Genomic DNA, 25,686 nt, shown 5'->3' with positions numbered 1-25,686 from the left:
CTTCTCAACAGTGAGGTGTAACAGACCTCCCACTCCTTCAAACAATCCTGGTTTCCACATTTGAGAGGAACTTTAGTGGCTAAGTCCACTGAAGCAGAAATACTGGACTTTGAGCCACTACAGCTCTTTTTGAACACGGAGAGGGGTGCTGCTCATGACATCAGGAACAGCTAGGAACTTAAAGGATCTATCAGGCTTTGCTGGGAGAAGGAACTAATGAAGATGCACAAATGCTGGCTAATATTGTTCAAAAAAGTGACCAGGAATTTTGGGTGCTCAACTTAAGTAACCTTGAAGGTAACTGATTTTCAGAACGTGGAGAGCATTCCCCACTCTGAAAATCATGCCCCTGTAATGTGTCAAGTTGGGCATCCAAAAAAAAAAAAAAAAAAAAAAAAAAAAAAATCACTAGTCCTTTTGAAAGTCCTGGCTATTAACTTTGATTTAGATTTTTTGGCTCCACTGACAGAGGGCTTGCAAAGTTAAGTTGAGGATTGTTTTTTAGATAAAAAAAGTTAAGTTGTATAACAGTGACTGCATGTTTAACATTCTGAAGTGTCATCCCCTCCAGTCAGCCATGTGTTCAATCATTCAGAATTAATTTTAAATGCATAACACTTAGCACTTACATAGCACCTCGGTTTGTAAGGGTGTGTTAGTATCATTGTCCCCATTTAATGGACATTTGAACTTATTTACAGACAGCAAATATTAATCCAAATGATTGTAAATCAGCAGAGCACCAAGAACATGAGGCGGGGAGGCAGAATCATACATTAGGTATTAAAAACCAACAGAAGCAAAAATAGTATCACGTTTTTATATACTGTGTATTCTGATGAGTAGGGGACACCCAGCTGGCTATTAACACTATTATTTCTGCGATGCATAATTTGCATCTTAGCTAAGATCTGGTGAATTAGAGCAGCCAGACAGGGAGAGTTTCACCCCAGGTGTGGAGTAAAACAGACACATTTTGGTTGAGAGTTATGTTATCTAGGCAACCTGCAATGACCATTCTTAAAATGAAAAACAAAAACCAAATTATAAGTATTCTGTGGAGCTGAAAAACTTCTCACTAAATGAAGACAACGTGTGAAGTATTTGGAGGAGCAAGGTAGCTTGCGTGGCAGGCCGAGAAAGGGGGTTCTATATGTCTGAGCACTTAGTAGCTTAGGGACTGATCCTGCTCCCATGCTATTAAAAGGCAAAACTCCCAATTACTTCAGCGGTGGCAAGATTGAGCCCATCTGCACCAGGAAATTGACCCATCACTGAAAACAGTTGTCAGCAGGGGTCCTCCTGTATTGGTGTTCAAAGATGTTTAAATGCTAGTACAGGAGATGGGATAAAGCTATTTTCAAAACACTAGTCCTGGGGAAACTTACTGCTCACAGTCATTGTCAGCAATGGGTCAATTTTCTTGTGTGGATAGGACTTGAAATCTGTAAAAGAAACAGAATTTTTAGTTATGCACTGAACTCCCATTAAAGTCAATGGGAGTTGGTGCTCAGCACCTCACAGGATTGAGTCCTAAATAAGCCACAAGGGAATGGGAAAGAACTATCAGAACAGTGTGTGTGTCAAGCAGGTCACAAGTAGAGCCCACTTTGACTCCTGACATGTATGTATTTCCAAACCTGCTGCATTTTGTTTTCACAAATATTATAAGATTTGCCAGACTGGGTTGAGACCAATGGTCCATCTCGCCCAATATCCTGTCTGGTACAATGGCCAGCACCAGATGCCTCAGAGGAAGGTGCAAAACCTCCATAATGGGTCGAATACCCTGCCCAAATGCATTGTGTTAATGTTCTAACAGCATTCTTTAGCAGATGACGATCACATGCCATTGATTGGAACCCATATTCCTCAGTAACCTTCTTTACACACTGTTATTGGGATTAACAGTTAACACAAAAAACAGAACAACAACACAGAGAAGGACCGTACTAGAAGTGGCCAATGGGTCATCTTGCCTTGTATCCAGACTCAGGATAGCCAATGCTCACTGGTTCAGAGACAGATGTGAATTCCCCATAATTAACTCAAGTGGGCAATACTATACCACAAGAAGAAGTTGCTTCCTGACCCCTTCTGGGAATCATCTTAAACCCTGAAGCCACAGGATTGACAGCTCGTATCATTTTAATCAATTTATATATTCAGGGTATGTTTAAAGATAAATTATTAGATGTTATGCCCATGTTACAAACATAAGCAATGTGTTCCAGATGGTTATGAAGTAACCTCCTGAATGGCTGGACTCGATCAATCTATAGCAATTGATTAACTATTTAGCAACCCTTCATAAAATGGTACCTTTAATACAGCAGAGTGACCATGATTTGTAGCATACCTTGAGTAACTGCAGATCCTATCTTTTTCAGAACTTATTAAAAGGTCAAAATAAGATTGAGCGGACAATGAGCGAGAATCACCACTCACATCAGGAAAGGAGGAAATCTCCCTTTGTTTCCTGAACACAGTCTCTAGTGAGAGAAAACCCAAGTCAAGCAGTGGGAGTCGTAACCATTTCATGCTAACCAATGGGAACAAACCTGATCCCTCTCCTTCCTCTCACCATCTTCACTTTCATGACAGAAAGGCTATCAAATAATAAGAAGCCACTATGAAGTCTGCTCCCCATCACGTACCTTCTGCCTCCTCCAGCTTTCGGATATGCTTCAGCACCGGCTGGATGTTCAGAAAGAGTCGGTGGCTGTTGCTCAGGAGCTGCAGCAAGTGTCGTGACCGGAAAGGGCAACCCGTGTAGTACACCAGCTTCCGGGCAGAGGGCAAACCATCTGGCTGGATCTCAAATTTTTTCCCCTAGACAAACAGAAGGAGGAATCCCAGAAAAGTGAGGAGAGGGATGTTTTCAGTCAGTGGCAAAAGATCAATACATTTTTATTTACACTAGTAAAGCTTGGCAGGAAATGCAGGCAAGCCAACTGCTTTGCCAGGTTGCAGGCTGCCGTATTCCGCTACACTCACCAGAAACGCGAGTTTCCCAATGTGTGACCAGGGGAAGTCATAGAGCAGCTGGCTGACATGGTTCACCTCCTGCAACATAGCAAACACACGATGACACAAGGGCTGGCAGATATAAGGAGGAGGGGGAGATGTGCAAGGAATTCACACGCAATCAAGAATGTGAAATACACAGTCTGGCAAACATAAAGGAGACAGGGAGAAGGGAGTGCTGAGGGCTAGATGGAGTTAATGGTACATCAATAGCTTTCATTTCATTCGGTTACCTGATAGATGTGAATTCCTTTAAGGGTGAGGCCCAGGACAACTGTTGGGCGATCTTCCTTCTTATCCTACAAGAACATAAAGGTCTGAGGTCAAAAAGGTAGCCCATACACACAGAGACCCACACTGACTGATAGGTACTGGAACAGAGCCACAGCAAGGTTATCCCAATTCAGCACAAGTTATTAGAATTTCATATCTCCCCCTCCCCCCGTTTGGCTGGGTTATTTTTGTGCGTCCATTTCCTCACTGAAAAACACTGAATTAAATATCTCACTTGTGTAGTTCTTCTCATGCTGGGGTCTTGAGAGTTTCCACCACATACTGAACACCTAAGACAACCTGCAGTCATTGAAGTGGAATCCAATGGCTTTACTGAATTTAGAGCAATGTCATTTATTTAACAAAGTGGTTATTCATAGCCGATCACCCCTTACTTCAATCTGCTTCCACTGCTATCCCCAGGAACACCCCCACCTGCCCAGCACAGAAGTAGAGACTGAAAAACTATTATTAGGTCCGCTTGTCCCACTTCCTTGCCAGGGCAGAAATGTTCCCACTAGTGGCCCTGCTGGAACCTGGAGGTGCAGTCCAGCAGCAGGGGTTAATAAAGCCCCATAGGTGGAATGACTTGATGTTGGTTAATGCAGCTTTGGGTCAAGCTTTTTAGCATTTTCTCTCTGACCTCAGTATATACTGTAGCCTTTTATACTTAAGGCTTTTAAAGGATTATTAGGATCATTATCCTATTGTACCTGTGCTGCACCTTGATGGACACATGTGCTGTATCATTGACAGTTCTATTCTATTTGAGATTAGTTCGTGTAAACATGTTCTGGATTCTTTTTATTTCCTTAAGCAACAAATATCTCCTAGGACATGCCAGTGATACAGAGTCACACGCACCTCCCCTATCAGAGGAGGGGTTGGAATTTCTTGGGAACTAACAAACAGAATAACTCCAAACAATGATATAGAGCTCAGACCTTAACATTAAACCTTCCACTATTCCCATCCTGCACTGGTTAAGATACAGGCCTCATGCAACTATACTTAACTTTCCTTCTGCTGGGGATGGGGGTGGTAAAAGAGAGGGAGGCAGAAGGTGGAAGTCTAATTAAAAATAGTTTGAAAGGTGTCAGCTTTATCTAATTCATTAACTGGCCTGGAGAGGGGAAACAGGGTAGGAAACAGATGTGAGCCTCGCCAGCCCAGAGACCAGAAGATGTGAGACTGCTCTTAAGCTCAGATCTCCCATGAGTTGGCACAATGCACTGCCACACAAGTCACCAGCAGCTAGCTCCTCTGACATACTGTCCAAATGGGCTGGTGCTTCATAATCCAACGATGAATGGATAGATAAACTTGCTCACGCCAGTATTCTTGCCTCTCTGGTGGAGGTGGCAGCGGGAAGGACGTGTTGTGGCCATAGCAATGTATGTAACAGTTAACATATGCTACAATTCAAGACAGACAGGAATTCAGGTATTAAGGACAACCGATTTCACACCCGTCATGCCTCGGGACATAAATTGTATCACATCCTGCCAGTGCGTTTCTTATAGCCTTCAAGTGCAAGCCAGACTATCTTATGACGATCATTAATGGCATTAGAGTCAAAGCAGGGAGAAGATGAGGGAATGGATGTGGCTTATGAGAGGTTAAATCAACATCATTAGAATCTGAGCCCAAACTGGAACGTATTTCCTGTAGAGAACCTGAAACTTTCTTCTTGATGTTTTCCCCGTAAGTGGAGCATCTCAGAGATTTAATGGAACGAAACAGGCCTCAAGCTTTTGGTGTCTCCTGGACATAACCTTGCTTGAATGTGACCAGCACAGAAAGAGACTGGATCAGGAAGCCTTCAAATTATTCAGTAAGCTCTGGAAAAGTGGACCGCGTGCGTTCAGGAAAAGCCCTGTGCATCTCCTAGGACCTGGCTCGCCTAAGTGGGAAAGGAAACTCACCCAGGGGTGCATATGTGCTCTTTGACTCTGGATATTGCCCTTCCATTGCCTACAGTAGGTCACTTATCAAGTCAAAATGCAAGAGGCACCTCCTCACCTCCCCATCCTGTAACATCATCTGCCTGGGAGCAAACAGCAATTGGGGAGACTGGAGGGGAGGGAGTAGGTGGCAAAAAGGAAATAAAATAACTAACTAAAAAAACCAAAACTGAAAAATACGCACACCAAGAACAAAGAGGTACAAAAATTGCTATTTGGGCACACTCAGCGCTAGACTTGGGGGCTCTTTGGGGGCAGGGACTGTCTTTTTGTCCTGTGTTTGCAAAGCCCCTGGCATAAAGGGGTCCCGGGCCATGACTGTGGTCTCTCAGTGCTATGATAATACAAATAATCTCTTTCACTTTTTCACAGCACTTGAATGCCATAGGACAGACCCCTTTGATTATCCTTTCAACAATCCTCTCCCCCCACCAATCAATCTCCCTCATCTGACAACATATGGCTTCCCAGTGTTTTCCCCTCCCACGACTCCACATTCAGCCAGTCCTCAGATGCACCCAAAAATACTCTGCAGCAGTTGCTGTGGCATCACACAGAGCAGTGTGGAATGGAATGGGAGCAGACTCCAAACTACTCTTAGAGAAGGGAGGCTGACCTACTTGTGGGGCTGTGAATCAAAGGCTGGGAACTTAAAAGGTGTTTCCTCTCTCTACCAAATGAGTCTGCCATGGAACGGTATTTGTGCACATCAGTGGAACCTCCCCAGATACAAATGGATTCACTCCCACATGTGGCAAAGCCTCTGCTTTTAACATTAGAGGCACAACATTTATAAAGTGAAAAGAAACCGAGCAGCACATTCATCTTTGACAAAAGGATGAAATAAGCAGTTGTTTGTTTAACCTTCTGTAATCTGTAATAATGGACAGGTACATCTTCCAGCAAACAGGACTCCTTAATGAACTTCAGGATTGCATCTTTAGCGGTCAGACCTTGCTGTTCTTGGTGCATCTCTGGAGCATGCTTCAAGATATAGTCACTCCCCCTCTTTGCAATTATCTGCCACAAAGGAAAGAGACATGGTCAGCAGCTTTTCAACGATCCCAACAGGAGGCAGCTGCGTCAACAGCAAGGACCAAACAGGAGTGGAAACGGAAGCTCTTTCCCAGTTAACCTGAACACCACACCAGGCAATGTAAGTTCACTGAACTCTCTCTCCTTGAAGAGCCAGCATTTAAATTTGCCCAAAAGATATTAGAGAATAAGGTCTCTGAATAGGTCCCCCCTTAACTATGTGGCAAAATCAGAACATGCAACACCTGAGCACAATAAGACAATAGTATTTGTTATTTAATATTTGTATTCTCTAGTCCTGGCAATTCTTCTCAGGTTTCAGTTTTGCTAAACACTTACAGGCAGCTATCTAATACTACCTAAAATACTGGAGTATTCTTCAGCCACGGCCCAAAACACTGCAGAAATGCTAGTATATGCATCAATAATAATTACACCTGGTGCTTATTTAGCAGTGTTCATCTTCACAGTGCTTTATCAACAATAACTAAATACACCTCTCATTGCCTCTATGGAGGTAGGCAAGTATTACTAGCCTCCCATTTTACAGATGGGAAAATTCACACCAAAGTTCAGTGATGTTTCCAGGGCCAATGAGTGCTAGAGTTTACAGCTCAGGAGTTCCTGGCTCCCGGTCTTGTGCTCAGATCACTCAGCCATGTGTTACTGTAGAATAATGCAGTATTCTAGGGTAATGTTAAAGCCTTCCCCCACATAGGAAAGGCTGGGTTGGGAACAGTTGCAACAGAGATAGGAAGAAATTTATGCTAAACTTGCTTTTTCAAAGAGCCCCATTACACACGACATTTAAAACTAGACTGTGCAAAGCACTTGAGAATAACCAATAGGGAGCAAATTGCCCAAGCAGGGATATGGACAGTGACCAAACAGAGCCTTTTTCATAGTTCTATTAAGCTCTTCTTTTGCCTTCTTATACAAACTCCCTGTTTTTCCCTGTGCACAGACCTCATGTGACTATAATCATCCTCCTACCAAGAAGGCTGAGCTCTGTCAATGTCACTCTTGATCTTATCAGCCAGCAGCTGTACAGCATCACAAGGCTATAGTTGGGAGCCAAGTCCAGAGTTCAAAGCCAGATTTCCCACTTGCTAGCCTGCAGCTCCACCCTTTATATTCATTATTTGGGTTGCAGTAGCCTTCGGCCACCAATCTGAACGAGATGCTGTTAAAGAAGTAGATCATGCAGTGTCTCCCTGCTGTACCCTGGGGACAGGGAGAGAAGCATCCCCCTGGATGCCAGATTTTGCTATTTGTAATAATAAATCATCTACACGCTCGCTTGGGCCTGTGGCTCAATGCAGCTGGGCTGTGCTCAGCCTTGGCCTTTGCAATGTTTGCAAGATTAAAAAGATTGATAGCTGCCCTAGAACAGTCCCTGTCAGACCCACCTTCTTAAACCCTTTGGAAACTACGTAATGCCAGGTGTATGTCATCTGGGAACTGCAATTTCCAGGGTGGGGAAGAGAGTCCAGCGAGGAGAATTCTGCCAGGGAAAAGGGAGTATTTGTGCACAGTGGGAGGAGAAGTAGCTTGGGGCTCAGGAGTATAAAAGTCCAGACTTGCCCTGCCTCCACCACACCTGCCTCTTGACGCCATTCGTTTCTTCTGCATTGAACCCTTCCCCCGCCCGACGCTTGGAAACAGCTGGGGTTGGAGGGGAATCAGAGGCAGAGAGGTAAGGAGATGTGCCCAAGGATACACACAGCAGGTTGGAGGCAGAGCCAGTAGAACCCTGACTTCTTGACTCCCAGTCCAGAGCATCATCCTCTCCCTCCCTGTCATTTACTTGCATTCTCACTGACTGTGGTGGTTCACTTTGCATCCGTGCGTAACAGCAGAGTAGGAAACAGTGCAGGAAGCATTCTGCACGTTGCATGTTTGTGCGCTCCTTCCAAAGGAACTGAATGGCCAGAAGACAAGTGACTGGTTCAGTCATTGCCCTCAGGCAGAGTTAGTCACCATAACAGGTTTAAAAAAGGCAAACCATTTCCGCTCAAAATGATAGTCACAATTCAAATTAACCTATTAAGACTTTTTTTTGGGGGGGGGGGGGGGAAGGGAGGTGAAAAACCACCAAACTGTCCCCAAACACCCCAAAATCTGTAAAAATGGAGCATGGAAACTGAAATCTTTAAAGTACATACTAGAAGCACTGGACAATGAGACAAGTAACTCAAGACCAATTAGTGGCCAAGAGACCATACACAGAGGGATCACAATGAAATTCTCAGCTGAGTCTAGTCAGAGTGAGAAGTCCTTTTCTCTCTGTTTTGACCAACTGGTGTTGCCCCTCACGTACTGCCACCCCGCACCGAGCTCAGTCCACCCCACAAGTAAATATGATGGGGCCAAGGTATTGAAGATAGTTTTACTCTTCTTCAGCCCCTTGAGGTTTTCCAGAGAATCTTAGGATGCAAAAGCAAATGCATTTCAATGCAATTTATTTCTGAAAATATTTGCCATTTAACGGTTGGATTCAGACTGGGAAGCACATAGACCTCAGTGGAGAAAAAGCCCTGTTGGATTCATCCCACATACAGCCACAGAGCCTGGGGAGTCCCTGCTGCAACTGCAGACGATTCTGCCTCATTCTCATGGGGGGGGGGGGGAAACTTACCCACTGTGGGAAATAGGCTTGAGGTTCAAAATATTTCCCAACATGGACATTCTCCATATAGTTGCCCAAGTCAGCCTGTAAACCATACGCAGCCAGCAGGAAGTAGATTTCTTCTTTGTGGAGGCACCGAGACCTCAACACCTGCTCCTTGAGATGGCAGTAGTACAGGTGCCGCGCTGCCATGTCACTGCAGAATACAGAGAGAAGCTGTATTTAAGCCAGAGCAAAGAGAGATCACATTCAGGTAAGGCCAGTCACATGCAGCTTCACTGTCGAGAATGGACATGTGTATGGAATCACTGATGTGTATAAACTGCATTTTTAAATAGTCATTTACTCTCTGTATTATAGTAGCATCTACAGCCCCAGTCAAGACCAGGGCCCCACTGCACTAGGCACAGTAGGGAATAGTCTGTCCTCAAATGTTTACAGTCTAAACAATCCAAATAGACAAAGGTTGAAGAAAGGAACTCTTATCACATTTTTGGGGAGAAGTGGAACTAGGGCACAGAGTGATTAAGTGCCAAGAGTCACATGGGAAGTTGTGGCAGAGCCAGGAAAGGATCTCAGATCTCCTGAGTCCCAGTCCAGTGTCTCAACCAAAAGTTCATCCTTCCTCTCTAGAACTGGCACTGCTTTTGTATTGCACCTTCCAGCTGAGGCTCTCAAAGTGCTTTACTATATCAGTGAATTACCTGGGAGGTAGATAATAATGGCAGGAACCTTGGATTTGCTTTTGTTGTCTTGCAGGAGCACTAAATGGGGATATTATTAGGGAAAGGTGAGCATATGATAAATAGATGGATAGATGGTCACAGAACCAAGACTTCCCTTCTAGGACTCTGATTCAGTGTGTGTGTTTTAAAGAAGCCCCATGATTGCATGGATGTGCCTGTGCGCACCTCTCTCTGCTTTACTACTACTGCAGAGGAAAGAAGCTTGTGATGCCAATGGAGAGGTACAAAGGGTACATCTACACTGCAATTAAAAACCTGCAGCTGGCCTGTGCCAGCTGACTTGCGGTGTAGATGATGTTCTTGGGTTTGGGCTGCAGCCTGAACTCTGGGACCCTCCCACCTTGCAGGGTTCCAAAGCCCAGGCTCCCGCCTGAGTCTGACTGTCTAGACCACAATTAAACAGTCCCTTAGCCCAAAGCCTGCGAGCCAGAGTCAGCTGGCATGTCCCAGTGGTAGGTTTTTAATTACAGTGTAGACATACCCAGAGGAAGATGAACAATACTGGGAAGTCTCCTTTTAGCAGTAAGAAAAACTTCCTCTTCTCAGAGAGAAACTTTCAAAGGGAAACTTTCTCCCCTCAGTCCAAAGAGGAAAATAAAAAAGCCTTACTCAGATGAGGACAGCAAAATGCCTAAATGGAGCAAAGATTATGCTGACATTAATCCACCTGAATGCTTCCAGCTCTTGGTTTGCCCTGAGGCCAGAACCACACCAGCAGTGCTGATGCAAAAACATTCTGTCAGTTGTTCATTTTTAACTGAATCATCCTTTGTTCTGCCTGGGGAGGGAAGGGTAGTTGTGTGCATCCTATATTCCACATGAATGGAACCCACTCAAATGCAAAATTCTATAACTCACAAGTCATTCCTTTTGTCCACTTCCAAATTAGCCAGCATGCGCATGGCTCAGATACAGTAAATACAAAAAATAAATTACCAAAGGAAAAATACTAGGCTGTATCCCAGAGTAACAATTTCTATGATCATTTTGCCAGTGTTGGTCTGATTTTCTTTTTAATCTTGTATGTACAATCAGAGGTTTGTTGGCTGCATTTTAATAAATATTACCTACATCCATATCTAGAGAGAGAAATAAAAAAGAGTTAAGCCTTCCGAACAAGGAGGAAGAAGGGGGAAAAATTATTGTAGACTGAAGTTCAGGCTGTGGAAAGCATATGAAAACAAGGCTGATATAGTTGTTGTGGCCAAATGGATGGGGAGTCTGAAGAAGAGCAACAGCTAAATCAAAGCATGTGAGTGAGAGGATGGAGAGTAGATAGCAGAACAATAAACTTGAGGGTGCTCACTGTTAATTTTGTAATAACTTCTCTAACTTTAGCATCTAAACAATTGTAAGGCTGAACAATTAAAAAGCAGCAACATTAAATTATTGGCGCATGGCGCTTTAAAAGGATAGCTGAAAAGCATCTCAGTTTGAATCCTACCAGGATGGAAGTCGACTCCTTTGGATAAAAGGATGTACTGACAGACGACATTATTGACCTCCAGAGAATGCCTTTAGGACTACAGCACCCACAGAGAGAAGGAAAGAGCTCTTCAAAGGAAATAGATTTTTGTTTTTCCATCTAATACAGCTTTATTAAAAAATAAAGTTGTTACCCTGGACAGATTTACCTTATGGCCCTTCCATTTTCTACATAGTACTGTACTCTGAAGAAGGCAACAAAAGGAGGGGTGAACTTCTCTGTACCCTTTAGGGCAAAGGGAGAAAAAGAAAGCATTAGACAATTTTCCCATGAGTCCAGAGGCTCATGATCTTCCCCACTATTCTGTGTTTTGCCCATTGTTCCCCACTCCAGACCCTCTCCCCGCATTTTCTTTTTTTTATTCACAACACTTAGCTGTACAGCAATTGTCTTGGGAGCTTTTATCAATGAGACACTATGAAACATTCGGCCATGGCAAGACACAAATGAAGCATCCAAGCTCTCCTGTTTCCTTATACCCTATGCCACCAGCCCCCAGCCCCACTCTCAGGAAAAGACTAAACCTTTTACCTCTGCAATATGCTCAGCCCTTCCTGATCAAGGCTGAGGCATTCCAGGCTGCTACTGATCTTTGGGCTGGCAGGGCAAACCCTTTGCTTTGGTTATTCACACCATATAGCCACGAACTCGAGGGAGACACTATGTCAATTTCACAGACTACAACTACAGATGTTTAAAAGAATACTGTCAAGATTTTTTGTTCAAACTGACCTTCCTTACAGGGGAAGTCCCCTGAGCACCAAATATCTATTTTTCAATAAAAATTAAGAGTTAAAGTCTCGCATTCCTTCCCCTCTCTGCTTTGTCTATTTTGAGGTCTGGTCAGTATGTAACTTCACTCACATAAGCAGACCCAAGCATATGTTGGGTCACAGATCCATCTGCTTACATACATAATGTGTCAAGCACACCTATGGTACCAACAGTAACAACTCCATCGCCAAGGAATTCATTTAAAAAAAAAATCCAGTCACAACACTTAATCATTTTGCAGAGTGCGCAAGGATACCATTTTGTTGTCAATGAAGGGATAAGGAGGAGGGAGCTAGCCAACTCAGCACTGAACCAGGAGGCTCAGGAGACCAGGATTCAATTCCATATTCAGCCACAGATGTCCTGTGTGACCTTGGGCAAGTCACTTAGCCTCTCTGGGTCTAATCCCCATTTTACAGATGGGAATCAAAACACTCTCCGACCTCAGAAGAGGTGTTGTAAGGATAAAGATCATGAATGACTGTGACGCGCTCAGTTACTACGGTTATGAGGGCCACGTGAGTACCTACACAGGCATGTTGCCCTAACTGGTGCCACAGTAGCAAATTCCATTAGTCGCATTTTGAAAGCTTATTCTCATTTGGAAGATGCTATACTGTGTTGAGAGATATTTCCTGTACTTAAAATGGGGGATACTGCTAGAATCAGAAATCGCTCTCGAGGTGGAAGAAACCGCAAGTTCACTTGCTGAGCAAAGTATCTTCCTAGAGAGGTGTAACAGACAATACTTGTATACAAACATGTCTGGAGCCTAACAATGTAGTTTAATGAAAACATTCGTGTTAGTTTCAGCTCTTAAGATTTTGTTTTGATGTAAAAAGGTGACAACTGGGCATGGGACTTGATCTTTAAACTTCTAATAAAAAAAGAAAAAAAAGACTTGACAATGTTATTTTAGAATAGTTGTTTGGTACAAGCCAGACATGCCTTATTCATTTCACATGATTTTTCTTGACATTTCAGCTAGCGTAGAGAAATCAAGACTCCTTTTAATAAAAAAATGCTTCCTCCCTACAACTGCTGTTCTTTCACACACACCTCTGTTGAATCGCAACTCCAGCCCCCATTGTGTTTCATAGTCAAATGCACCGTGGTACACAGGTTATTACAAGTAGCCGTGCAAGGTCATTTTACCCAAAGGCTGCTCTGTTTTATACAGCAGGGGTTCTCAAACCTTTCCATGGAGCAACTATTCTCAAAAGAGAGTGGCTCACTGACCCCCATCCCCTTCTATGGGCACCTGCTGAACAACACCCCGGTGGCAGCTACAGCAGTTGCTTATGTGGCAGCGTAAAGTACTTAATGTAATTTTACCCTCTTTTAATCCAATTTAGCAGCTGGAAATTACGAGACTCAGTTCCATGTGACCAACCAGCTCACCAGAGACCACCAGCAAGTGCTCCACAGTCTTCAGTTTGAGGCCTCTATTTCATGGTGTAATCATAGCATCACAAAGTTAATAATCTCTGAAATACAACCACATTTGACATACTTTGCTCGTCTCTTTCTTCCATTCCTTCGAGAAGTATTTGCTAAGCTTCTGCTCCAGGTCCATAAATACATATTCATTGTCTGAAAGAGAGAGAGAAGGGGGTACTGGTAGGAAACGGAGGCTGTTTCAGAAATCGAAATTCCCATCTGACAATTACTTGGAAGACTATGAAAACTATCTCCAACAGTGCACGTGAATTATAGTAAATGTAACCCCAGAGCAGGACTAGATAGGCACCAGCAAGGGAGGTGGTAGGAAATGGGACTTTGCTCTCCAGCTGTACACTGCTGGGGACATGGGCTTGGAAGGAAGCTCATAAATAGGCCTGAACCCTATAGGTGCTGCGCAGTAGTGGAGGTTTCTCAGCATCTTGCACAATCAAGCCCAATACTCGCTTCTTGAGGTGAACCCATTATGGAAGGGAGAAATGCCAGCTTGTTGAGCTAACCTTACCGTCAAATTAATAGAGGAATACTGTCCTTAAAGGAAACTTTCAGCAACCTCCCTTCTTACCAGAGCTGGTATGTTATATACCATCCACACTTAGTATCCCCTTCCTGTCCCCAAGTGTGCTGAACAGATTACAGGAGGACAACCATGGAAGACCTAGGCCTCCGGCAGGGTTGAAACACTGTTAGCTGGCCATGGCTACTAAGAGTTATAGCCACATTGCATCCATACACAAGCCATGTTTGGAGGTCAACCATAATGGAAACCGGTTACAGACATTGTTAAGACTTTTAGCCTGGACAAGGCATAAAACAGCAGCTGAGATAAACCCCACAAGAAGCCATAATTTCAGAGTACCTATAACCTGGGTCACAACTTAATCCTATTGGTCAGGTTAGGGCAATACAGACAACTATGTTCAGTTGATAATTAATATGTTTTTCTGAACAGCATACGTGATATTTTAAGTACATGCGTCCAACTTCAAAATTTCATAAACAGCCTGAACAAGTGACCTCCCCCACTGTCCCCTCCCCTTCTTGTTTCTCCCCCCTCATCTCAGTGTAGCCTGGAATCCTGGCAGTCCTCCCCTCAGTCCAGGAATGCAGCATCACATTCCTGCTTAATTAAGTTAATACTATCGGAATGCCAACCTGCAGTATAATCCTCAGTCTACAAAAACAAAGGCTCCCCCAACCCATAAGTTTTTTTTGTATTTTTTTTTTTTAAACTGGATTAGTTGTGAAGTTTACAGATCTTTGTCAGATGTTTAAATCGCCTCTGGTTTGGATGCAATCTCTGTTCAGCAGAGATGTGGGCACTGAACTCTACCCATTTAAGAACAGAACTGGAAAGAATTGCTTAGAAATTCACAGTTTCTCCATTTCAGGTGAAATCTAATAGAATTCACTATACACACAGGCTAGATACACCAACTGACAAAGCGGTCATAGCTCCACTGACTTCAGTTGAGCTATGACAATTTACACAAGTCAGGATTTGGCCGCCACAAGGATGCATGTGCATGCACATATGCGCCAGCTCCTCTTAGGATAAGTCTACGCTACGACCTACAGGCAGGATTCCTCTGCTCACGTACACATACTTGCGGTAGCTCGATGAGTTTGCGTAAGTATAAAGAGCAGCGTAGCAACAATAGCACGGGTACTGGCATGGCTGAGCCATATCGAGAACAAACTGACCGTGAAGTTCCCACAGAACTACCGTGAGTGTGTGTACACCAGCAGGGGAAATCCAATCCCTAGCTTGTAGTGTAGGCATAGCATGAAGCACAAGTGAAGAATCGCTAGTTAGTAGTTTGCACTTTACCAGTGCAGTAATTCCAAGAAATCCATCTGTTGCCCCAGATAGTTTGTAGCAGTGCAGTTTGTTTAAGCTTTCCTCCCACAACCAACCTTTAAAAACTCTATGAAATTAAGTGAGGAAAAAATGAATTGGAATGTAAAGATTTCACGTCACATTTAAAAAAAAAGAGAAACAGGAAATGCAAACATTAACTTGGCATATTGCACATCCTGTGTATTTAAAGATTTATCACCACAAAAATGGGCCAGATCCTCAGATGGCATAAACTGGTATAGCGCCACAGAAGTCAATGGAGCTATGCCAAATTTACACCAGCTACACATCTGACCCAATATGTATTCAATTAGACATTTATCAAGGAAAACTGGAATAGAAAATACCGCATGTATTCAAATGTGATGGAGTTAGTACTATTGTAGGAGTCTTGACTTTTACATTTCCTGACTGTCTCTATTTTAATTTTACTTTTATTACTACAGTCTCCTCACAGAGCAGGATGGTAATACAGTGCTCAGTGTTCATATTCTGCTATCCCTATAGGGACAATTCTTGCACTGATGCCTCTGAAGAATTCCACACATCAGGAGAGCAAAATACCAGCAAAATACTAAAAGTGAGAACTTTGTTCGAACTGGCAACCATAAATGGCTCATTAATTAATCTGGTTGTATTAAGTATATTTTAATATTAGGATGACACAGACATTCCGGAGATTAGGATGGAGATAAATGTGAACGGATGGGAGCACAAAGTTCCATGCACAGCAAGCAATTTAAGCAGGGCACAGTCCTTTCCCACATCACTTTTTAACTACTGTACTCTCAGTCTTGCTAGCCAGACCATTGGATGGAGAAAAACCTCCCATTAGATGTACTCTTTTGGAGTTGCTGGGAAAACAGCCCAGAACATGGAAAAAGAAACCAGAGACCTGTTGGAACTGGGGGTTATTAAGCAGTCAAACGGTCCATGGACCTCACCCCCATGGTGCTGGTACCCAAGGAGAACAGGTGGATCAGATTCTGTGTGGATTATAGAAAGCTGAATGACAGAGTGTCTGATGTGCCCCATGCTTAGGGCCGATAAGATTCTAGACAAGTTGGGGGCGGGGGAGCGGCACATATCACCTTTACCATGATGGACCTCAGTTACTGGCAAGGGTCTTTGGACCAGGATTAAGGCTAAAATTAAGTCTGCTTTCACTACCCCAACAGGACTTGGTTTTACCTTTGGGCTTAAATGGTGCCCCAGCCACCTTTCAGCATCTGCAGATCAGCTGAGGAGGGGAATGGCAGGATTTGCCCTGGTATACATTGATGACATTTCTACTTTTTAAAGTAAGATCTGGCAGAACAGATACCCCAAGTCAGGACGATGCTCAACTGCATTCGATAGGTGGGACTGCCTGTAAAGGTGGAGAAGCGTAAAGTGGGGGTGGGCTGAGGTGGTTTATCTAGGACACAAGATGGGCAGTAGTCACACAAAGGGCTTGGCTACACTCGGGACTTCACAGCGCTGTGAAGCGCGAGTGTAGTCGCGCCGCCAGCGCTGCGAGAGAGAGCTCTCGCAGCGCTGTATGTACTCCACCTCTCTGAGGGGCAAGAGCGTGCAGCGCTGCAGGCACTGATTACACTGGTGCTTTACAGCACTGTACTCGCTGCGCTCAGGGGGGTGTTTTTTCACACCCCTGAGCGCAGCAAGTTGCAGCGCTGTACAGCGCCAGTGTAGCCAAAGCCAAAGCCAGAATCTGCAAAGGTGGCGGCTCTTAAGGACTGGAGCCTGGGGTATTACAGGAGATTTGTACCTCACTTTTAGCTCCCTAGTAGCTCCTATTCCTGTATAAGAAGGGCAAACCAGACAGAATCATCTGGATTGAACAGCATTTTAAAAAGGCTCTCTGTGCACTGAAGGATGCCCTGAGCCGGGATCCAGTTCTGGTAAGCCCAGTTTTAACAAATCCTTCACGGTCTTCACGGATTCCTCAGACACAGGACGGGGTACTGTGTTGGTGCAAATCAATGCTAAGCGAGACACACACACACACACACACACACACACACACACACCCCTGTATATCTGAGCAAAAAACTGCTTCCCAGGAAAAGAGCTGTGTGACTATTGAAAAGGAGCGTCTTGCAAATGTGTGGGTATTCAGGAAGTTGCAACCATCTCTGTGGGAGGCACTTTACTGTGTAAAGCAGGGGTCGGCAACCTTTCAGAAGTGGTGTGCCAAGTCTTCATTTGTTCACTCTAATTTAAGGTTTCGTGTGCCAGTAATACATTTTAACGTTTTTAGAAGGTCTCTGTTATTTGATCCCATATCTGAGTATTGTGTTCCCGTTGACAGTTAAATACTACTTCGTTTTTGAAAAGACTGCACTGTTTTCTGGTTACAAAGCTCCTAAGAGGAGAAGAATCCTGCAAGGTGCCAAGCCAAACTGGCCCTGCTGAAGGAGTCACAGCATGACACAGGGGTGCTGAAGTCTAGGGACCCCATCTGAGAGCATCAGTCACGGAACTGAGCCGGGAGTGAAGTGGAGGCTCAGGGCCTGTCACTTAGGAAGGATGCACTCAAGAGACTGCAGAAGGAATAAGGCCCAGCACACGGTATGATCCGTGGCAGAAGAGCAATGTGTCCTAGCCACATTCTAATGCAGCACCCTGTTGGTCTGCACCATTGTTGTGCTTTGTTTCGATGGGGAAGGAGATTAGTCTAACTGGTGCAAAGTTCATTTCTTCAAAGTGAATTGAGTCGTTTTCTATTTTAGGTTCTCTTCCTTTTAATAAAAATATAGACCACACAAAACCAAAAGAGGTGAAAAATCCTATCCTCATTAGGAAAATCTTCCAAAGCCTGAACGCAGTTTCTCTTTCAGCAGTTGAGGGCAGCAGTAAGGTTGAAAGTGGTGCAAGGAGCTGCATCCTTACAGTCCATTAGATAGTGAGACCATTAAATCCAGAAAAGAAACCTCAACATCCAGAACTCAGAGTTTACAACGAAGCTAAAAACCATAAATGATATTTAACAAAACTTTTGTTATTTTAAACTCTCCCCACACTGGGATATGAAGCTTCTGTTTTTAAACTGAAACCTTTTCAAAAACATTTCAGAACTCCTTATGGAGCTGCTGACACACACCTCCCCTTTACTATAAGAACTAATGTGTGTTCATGTATCTGCACAACACATATAGGTCAAGGGGATTTGTAATCCAAGTAATCTGTGCAGTGTGCATTTTTCATGCTTCTATAGAAATCCCTTGGTTTCCTTCTCCTGTCTTTTTGATGTGCCCAAGAAGAAAAGTGCCTCCATTTAGCTAGATTACATCTTCTAATAGAGTCCTTTCTACTATGAGAAAGGATGTCTCACACGGACATGGAGCATGACCACTCTAAGGATGATGCCCACCCAAATTCCAAGCCCTGAGGTGGAGCGGATGTGGATCGAGGTGCTTGATCATACCATTCCATTGGGTCAGGAGCTTGGGAAACCTTGGGAGGATGATTGGTAATCTGGAGGACAGGCATAGGAGGCTGGGAAACCAAAGCTGCCTGGGCCAGAAGGGGGTGATCAGGATGACCCATGGTCTGTCCTGCCAGATTTTGCCCAGAACTTGTGACAGGAGAGGTAGCAGAGGGAAGGCATAGTTGAACTGATTCGACCCAGGAAAAAACAAAAAAAAGTGTTGCCCTGGGAGTGGCGACCTAGGGCTCCTCTGGAGCAGTGTGTCGTGCATTTCTTGTTTGCTTGAGAGGCAAACAGATCCTTGGTTGGGATTCTGCACAGAGCTAAAATAAAATATTGCACAATACCAAGTTGTGGAGCTCCCACTCCATGATGTGTCTTTGCAAGCACATTTGGCCAATAGGGTGACTCGACTGCTGATGCACTAGTTTCACAAGCTGACCTCTTCTGCACACAGGGAGACAGATCTCACTCCTCCCTACTTGTTGATGTAGAAGATAGTCGTGATGTTGTCTGATATCACAAGGACATGGCGAGTGTGCATGAACAGAAGAAAGGCCTTCCAGGCAGCTCACAACTCCAGGATATTGATGTTCATCCTGGACTCTCGAGATGTCAAGGTACCTCATGCTGTATGGCTATTCATGCGGCTCCCCAACCCAATAGGGATGCAACAGTAATAATGGTCCTGATCGGGATCTGTCCACTATAGCAGGGAAAACAGTACCTTGGCCGGAACTGTTACCATAAAGTTCATGGAGTGGCAGTTTGGACAATATCCCAACTGTAGCCACGTTTGAAGGTAACGAAGGTGGAGTCTTGCGAACGGGGTGACGTAAGTGCAGGAGGCCACATGACCTAAGAGAAAGACATGTCTTGACTGGTATTCGAGGGCTGTTTGTGATCATGGTTTGCAACCTGTCCTTGGCAGGTACGCTCTTGCAACCATAGAATTCAAGGTGGCCCCAATGAAATCCAGAGATTGCTTTGAGGTGAGAACAGATTTTTTCCAGTGTTTACGCTGACTCCCAGTGCAGCATCATAGAAGTTGATGCACAGGCTACCTGGCGGGACCTGGCAACAAGGAGCCATTTGTAGAGGTGGGGAAGACAATGAGAACATCTGACGTGAGCTGCTACTACCAAGAATATCTTGGTAAAGACTCTGGCGGTGGTCGCTATTTGAGAGGGAGCGCAATGTAGAGAAAATAGTCAGATTCTCTGAGGAAGTATCTGAGAGCGGGATTAATCTTTCATGTCTAGAGCTGTAACCCACATGTCCTTTTCTAAAGAGGAGATTATAGATGCCAACATAACCATGCAAAATCTGAGTTTGTGAATGAAGCAGTTGAGATGGCAGAGGTCAAGGATTGGTCCCCATACACCCTTCTTTTTGAGTACCAGGAAGTAAGTTGAGTAAAACCTGTTCCCTTGGTATTGAGGAGGGACAAGTTCTATCACTCCTTGCTGCAATAGGGAGCCCACAGCTGTTATTCTCCTGAGAGCGGTCCCCGAAGAGGAGGGAGGACATAGGGACGCAAACTCTATCTTATAGTCAGAATAGAGGACGTTCAGTACCCACTTGTCCATTGTTACTGCACTCCCAATGTTGGGGGGGGGAGGGAGGAGTGCTAAACAACCCACAAATGGTGGGTGGGAGTTGGGAAGTGTTGGGCTTAGTATTTTGCAACTCTTGAGCTCCCATTCAAAAATAATGTCGAGACGGGGGCTGAGATTGAGATGCAGAGACTGTTGCAGAGAGTGTGGGGAAGCAGCTCTTTTGAACACCGTCTCTTGCGTGGTGGTTCATAGGGTCTCTGATGGAAAACTGCTGAGCCATACGCCTAGGTCTGAATGATAGGTGGCGAAACTTCCTCTTAGGGGCAGATGTGTTCGTATATATCCCCAGTGAGTGGAGGGTAGCCCTAGAGTCCTTTAGGGCATGGAGAAACTGGTCTGTCTTCTGGCTGAAGAGCTGCGATTCATCAAAGGAGAGGTCCTGGATGGTATTCTGGACCTCCCCAGGGAACTCTGACACATGGAGCCATGACTCCCTGCACAGGACAATGGCAATAGCCATAGCTCTAGAGGAAGTATCAGTGGCATCGACGGCGGATTGGAGAGTGGTCTTAGCTATCACTTTGCCTTCGTCTGTCAGAGCTTGGAAACAGGCTCTGTCCTGCTGGGAAAGGCTGTCAGTCAACTCTGCAAACATGGAGTCGTTCAGGAAATCATATTTAGCCATTGGTGCCTGGTAATTGGCTATCCTGAACTAGAGGCTAGAAGACCTTTCTCCTCAACGGATACAGGCATTTGACCTCTTTATTGGTAAGCGCAGACCTGGGATGTTGCTGTTTAGCCCTTTCAGAAACAGCCTCAACCACCAGTGAGTTGGGAGCGGGGTGAGAAAACAAAAATTCTGCTCTTTTGGCCAGCACATAAAGCTTCTCTGCCCTTTTGGGGGTGGGAGTGCAGGCGGCTGGGGTGTGCCAAACTGTCCTAGCTGACTCCAATATGGCCTCATTAATGGGGAGAGCTATTCTGCTGGATGAGTGTCTAAGAATTTGCATGGGAGTCCTGGACCTCTTGAAGTTCTCCAGCAACTCTGTGAAGATGATCCTGGAACTGTCTGAAATCATTGTGGGAAGAAGGAGACGTAGGAATCACCCACTTTGTTCAGAGATGAAGACGGTAGTCTTACTGGTTCTGGTAGAACCACTGGATCCAGTGTGTAATGTTCCTCCACCACCGTAAGATCCGGGGGCAGATCTGAGCATCCCCTTAGAGGGGAGGCAAATGGTGACTCCCTTAGCTGATCGGATCAACTCTGCAGGGGGGTACTGGTCCCAAGGACCCCAGTAGGAGTGGTCAAAAGATGGTCACAGGGACCCCATGGCATGGGGTACCAACAGCTCCGTATTGCAGTGGTTCTCAAAGCTGGTCTGCCGCTTGTTCAGGGAAAGCCCCTGGCGGGCCGGACCCGGTTTGTTTACCTGCCTCAGTAAGCGGCGCAGGCTGAGGGATGTGCTGGCCGCCCTTCCTGCAGCCCCCATTGGCCTGGAGCAGCGAACCGCGGCCAGTGGGAGCTGCATTCGGCCGCAACCTGCGGATGCGGCAGGTAAACAAACCAGCCCGGCCTGCCAGGAGCTTTCCCTGAATAAGCGGCAGACCGGCTTTGAGAACCACTGCCGTATTGGATGAGGTGGAGGTTGGCCCCAAACAAGTGCAGGTCTTTTGGGTGGTGGAGGATACATAGGATAGGTGAAAAAGGGCTAATTCCGGTTGTAATGGTAGTACTGTCAGTGCTTTCGCAGGGGAGTTGTATTCTGCATATGGGACAGGCAACAAACTCCCTTTCAGTGGTCAACTCCTTTGGTGGTGGTGTTCTCTCTCTGGAGATGGAGGAGGGGATTCTGGATGCAGATGACAAAGTATTCTATGGAGCAGCAAGGGATTCAGTTCTCCCCAGCGCAAGAGGGGTTCTACTTGTTTGAACTACTGCAGCAATCGAGGAAGACCATGCCTGAAACTGACAATGATTGGACTTCATCAGTACCAATGAATCACGGGGTTTGGGAGGTGCCAAGGATGACAACAGCAATGGATCATGTTCTGGTACCAATATAGCCCAATGCTTATGGGCTTTCTTGTTGTGCCTCTCGGACTTAATATGCCCTAACGCCTCATGGGCCGAGCTGATGGGCTTGCTTAGAGCTGAATCAGGCTTCTCTGAAGTGAATTTAGAGGAACACTTAAGTCTCATGCTTATGAGAGTGCTTCCTAGATTCCCAACAAGATCCTGCCGGAGGGTGGGGTGGGAGATTCAGAGAGAGTTTCCTGCACTAGAGTTGGACTTCACTGCAGGAGGCATGCTCCATGCTGAATCAGGCAGATGTACAGGGGGGTTCCCCAGCCTGTGTCTGCTGGGGGCCTCCTGGCCTTCTCCACATGGTATTTGCAGAAATGAAGTTCCTGCCCTTTTCAGGTATAGCTGGGGAGCAATCAGCAGATACCACACCTCAACATGATGTGGGCTTCCCCAAGGCAGTGCTGGTGGCCATTGCTGACTAAGAAGGATCACAGGCAGAAAGCGAGGGTATTCTCCCAAGAGACTAAATCTATAAGACACTATACTGAAGACTATTAAAAAATAACCCATAAAAAATGTTAAAACCATTTACAAAACTAAATCCAATTCTTATTTTGTAGGACGAAGCTGAAGTTACGGACACTGGAGGTTCTGATCCAGATCATCCAGCTGTGAGAAGGAATCGAAGAAGGGGTTGATCCGCTCCACCTTTTATGACCTTGGATGGAGTCATGAGGTGAGCCAACAGAGCTACTTCCAAATTCTCTGGCTCCAGGCACATGCCTAACCCACCCACCGTGGAATACAGTCAGGACCATCATTCAAAGAAAAACTAAGTGTTTGTGTGAACAACCCCTGAGTTGAGAGCATTGAGCACCTGGCAGATTCAGGTCTGCAATCTCCTGCAAAAAACAGCCACTAAGTCAAAAGGTCTCTGCAGATAAATCACTTCATCCAAGTGCAGTTAGTATTCACAAAACTCATTTCTCCCCCCACCACCTGCCCCAAATCACTGAGTTTAACGAGAACCACATTCTTTAAAATTTATTACTTAGGAAGGTATGTAATACTTCTAGCCCCAAAGTCATTTAAAATTTCATCTTCTGTGCAACAACTGACACTTTAAATTCAATCAATGGCAAAAATGTCAGCAAACAACATAGTTATAGAAAAACAGAGTAGAACAAGGTTAAATATACCTGCCCCACCCCCCTCAAATATGTCTGCTCAAGGACTAAAGATCAAAGGACTCTGACAAGGCTTTGGATAATTTACATAGTTTGTGATCTTATTACAATGAAGTTCCCACTCAGGCATGGCCAGTGTGTGTATATGCACACACACTGTAGATACACAAATGTGTCTGTGGACATTTGCCAAGTCATTTGTCTCCATGCATGGAGCTCGCTTACTTTTAACAATACTGAGGCCAAAGAAGTGAGGGTCTTTAATCTTCACTAAGTCACAAACTTGCTGGAAGAGCTCCTGTCCGGTGGCTTTTACCTGAAAGAAACAACCAACCCAGCATTACAGGCAGCCCACACATACTGGCACTGAACAATTCTTCATGGTCATAGGTGATCAACAGGCACAAAGGCAGCCAGATCAGAATCACAGCACATAATTCAGTTCTCGGGCCAGGGTTTTTTGGTTGCTGTAAGGCACTGTTGTAGTGTATTCCTGTCCTCCTTCCCCCCCTCCCCAGCCCTCTTTGTATATGCTCTTATCCCAGTACAATGGAACTTAGGTGCTAGTCTATTTGTATCCTTTTTAATGAGACTGGAACTCTGTCATCTAGACTATTCATGCTGTGCAAATGCGACCATGTACTGAAACTCTTGCGGTATTGTACTTATTGCCAGCAAAACAAAGACATTGTTCAGAAGGAGAAAGAAATTAATTTTTGGAGGGTTTGAGGAATTACAGATTTAAACTTTCACCTAGGAAGGAAACAACAAAAAACAAAAACACCACCACCCATATTGCACACTTTGAGGGGTGGAGAAGATGGTTTTGGCCACAAAGACTGAACACTTCATTTTCAAGGTGGCCTTACATGGACTGACCCGGGGTTCTTGCCCACTCCTTCATTCCATGCCATGCCATCAAGCTACTTCGCTAGTTCCCTTTACCATATCTTACTTCTGACCAACAGCAGAGTTCATGTCCCTTCCCCACCACACACAGTGCCACCTCCAGAAATGTTGCTCTGTAGATAAGCTACCAGGGATCTGATTTTTTTTTTTTTATTAAGAGCTTCAAAGTTTACCAGACACCTACTAGCCACAGGTTGATATGAAAGGGAGATGGAGGATAAGCAGGGAAGAAAAATGGCAACAAAAAAAGTTTCATGGTCAATTAGTGCGAAGGGGAGGGTAATACCCAACACCATGTATGGGGACTCCCAGCTGCTATTCCCAAACTCTAAACTACTCCTGCAGCTTTTCTTGGGGGTACTCTTCCTCAAATAGCTCCAGCACCCATCTGCATGTGCTGTTGGTCAGAGATTTCCCAATCAGCAGCTGCATGACAGGAAACTGACAAGAACCACATTTTATTACCCGCGGAGATCTGAACAGCAACAGTAAAGTTATCAAGAATCTTTTTAATTTCACTGTGCAGTGGCTGGGCAAACCTATGAGCAGCAGTAGAGACACTGGAGCTGCCTGTCTGCAAATAGTACTGATCAGTTCACACGTGGAAGGTTATCTTCACAACCATAAAGGCGAGAAACTTAAAATTTGGCAGAAGTTGATTGCTAAGGCCAGCCTTCTAAATAGCACTGCAAGTAGATTTTTTTCAAAACCTGTTCTTGCAAATGTATTTATCATTGTTCCCCAGAGACCAGATGCATCCCTCTAGAACAGTGGTAGTCAATAGGCAGAGCACAGGCTAAATCCAGACTGCTAGACGCTTCTGAATGGACCGTAAAGGTCAAATGGGCTGAAGCAGAGCCGGGGCTGCACGTGTGGAGCTGTGACCACTCCCCAACGAAGGGCGAGCGAGCTGCAGGGCGCAGTGTGTCCCCGGGTGGCTGCTTGTGCAGCTCCAGCCTCACCAGCTCTGTCCTCCACTGGCTGGTAGCAGTGCAGGGTGAATGAGCTGAGCAGGCGCTGGCGGCTGGGGCAGCGGGAGCTTCTCTGGGTGGAGCGGGCAGGGAGCTGACAGGAGATAGGGGAGTTATATGTCTAGATGATTCAAGCATGCAATGGGGAATGTCGGAGGCTCACTGAGGAACAAGCAGCTGCTTTTCTTGGTCATTTCAGTCACCCTCTGATCACTGACCTATTCCCCACCCTCTTTCTGAGATCACTGTCCCCACTCTGTTCTGGTTTTGTGGGGACAGAGTGAGAGTTTCAGTGTCTTGTCACTTTCAGGGAGTTTCTTTCAGTATCAGAGTCACACTGTGTCT

General features: G+C 45.1%; 1 protein-coding gene across 1 annotated transcript in view; it reads right to left on the bottom strand.

Annotated features, from left to right (window-relative positions):
- Positions 1–25,686, bottom strand: part of FRMD1 (FERM domain containing 1) — a 65,651-nt gene that overhangs the window by 13,845 nt on the left and 26,120 nt on the right. Inside the window, exons 3-10 of the mRNA XM_026649718.1 lie at positions 23,687–23,777; positions 13,448–13,527; positions 11,309–11,385; positions 8,938–9,124; positions 6,129–6,284; positions 3,261–3,326; positions 2,998–3,066; positions 2,658–2,832 (exon numbers count right to left, since the gene is read on the bottom strand). Of these exons, the coding sequence (XP_026505503.1) occupies positions 2,658–2,832; positions 2,998–3,066; positions 3,261–3,326; positions 6,129–6,284; positions 8,938–9,124; positions 11,309–11,385; positions 13,448–13,527; positions 23,687–23,777 (901 nt within the window). The remainder of the gene's footprint in view (positions 1–2,657; positions 2,833–2,997; positions 3,067–3,260; positions 3,327–6,128; positions 6,285–8,937; positions 9,125–11,308; positions 11,386–13,447; positions 13,528–23,686; positions 23,778–25,686) is intronic.

The sequence above is a fragment of the Terrapene carolina genome, unplaced genomic scaffold, assembly GCF_002925995.2.
Source record: "Terrapene carolina triunguis isolate 2854851 unplaced genomic scaffold, T_m_triunguis-2.0 Scaffold85, whole genome shotgun sequence".
NCBI lineage: Eukaryota > Metazoa > Chordata > Testudines > Emydidae > Terrapene > Terrapene triunguis.
This window is presented reverse-complemented; position numbering and strand designations above follow the sequence as displayed.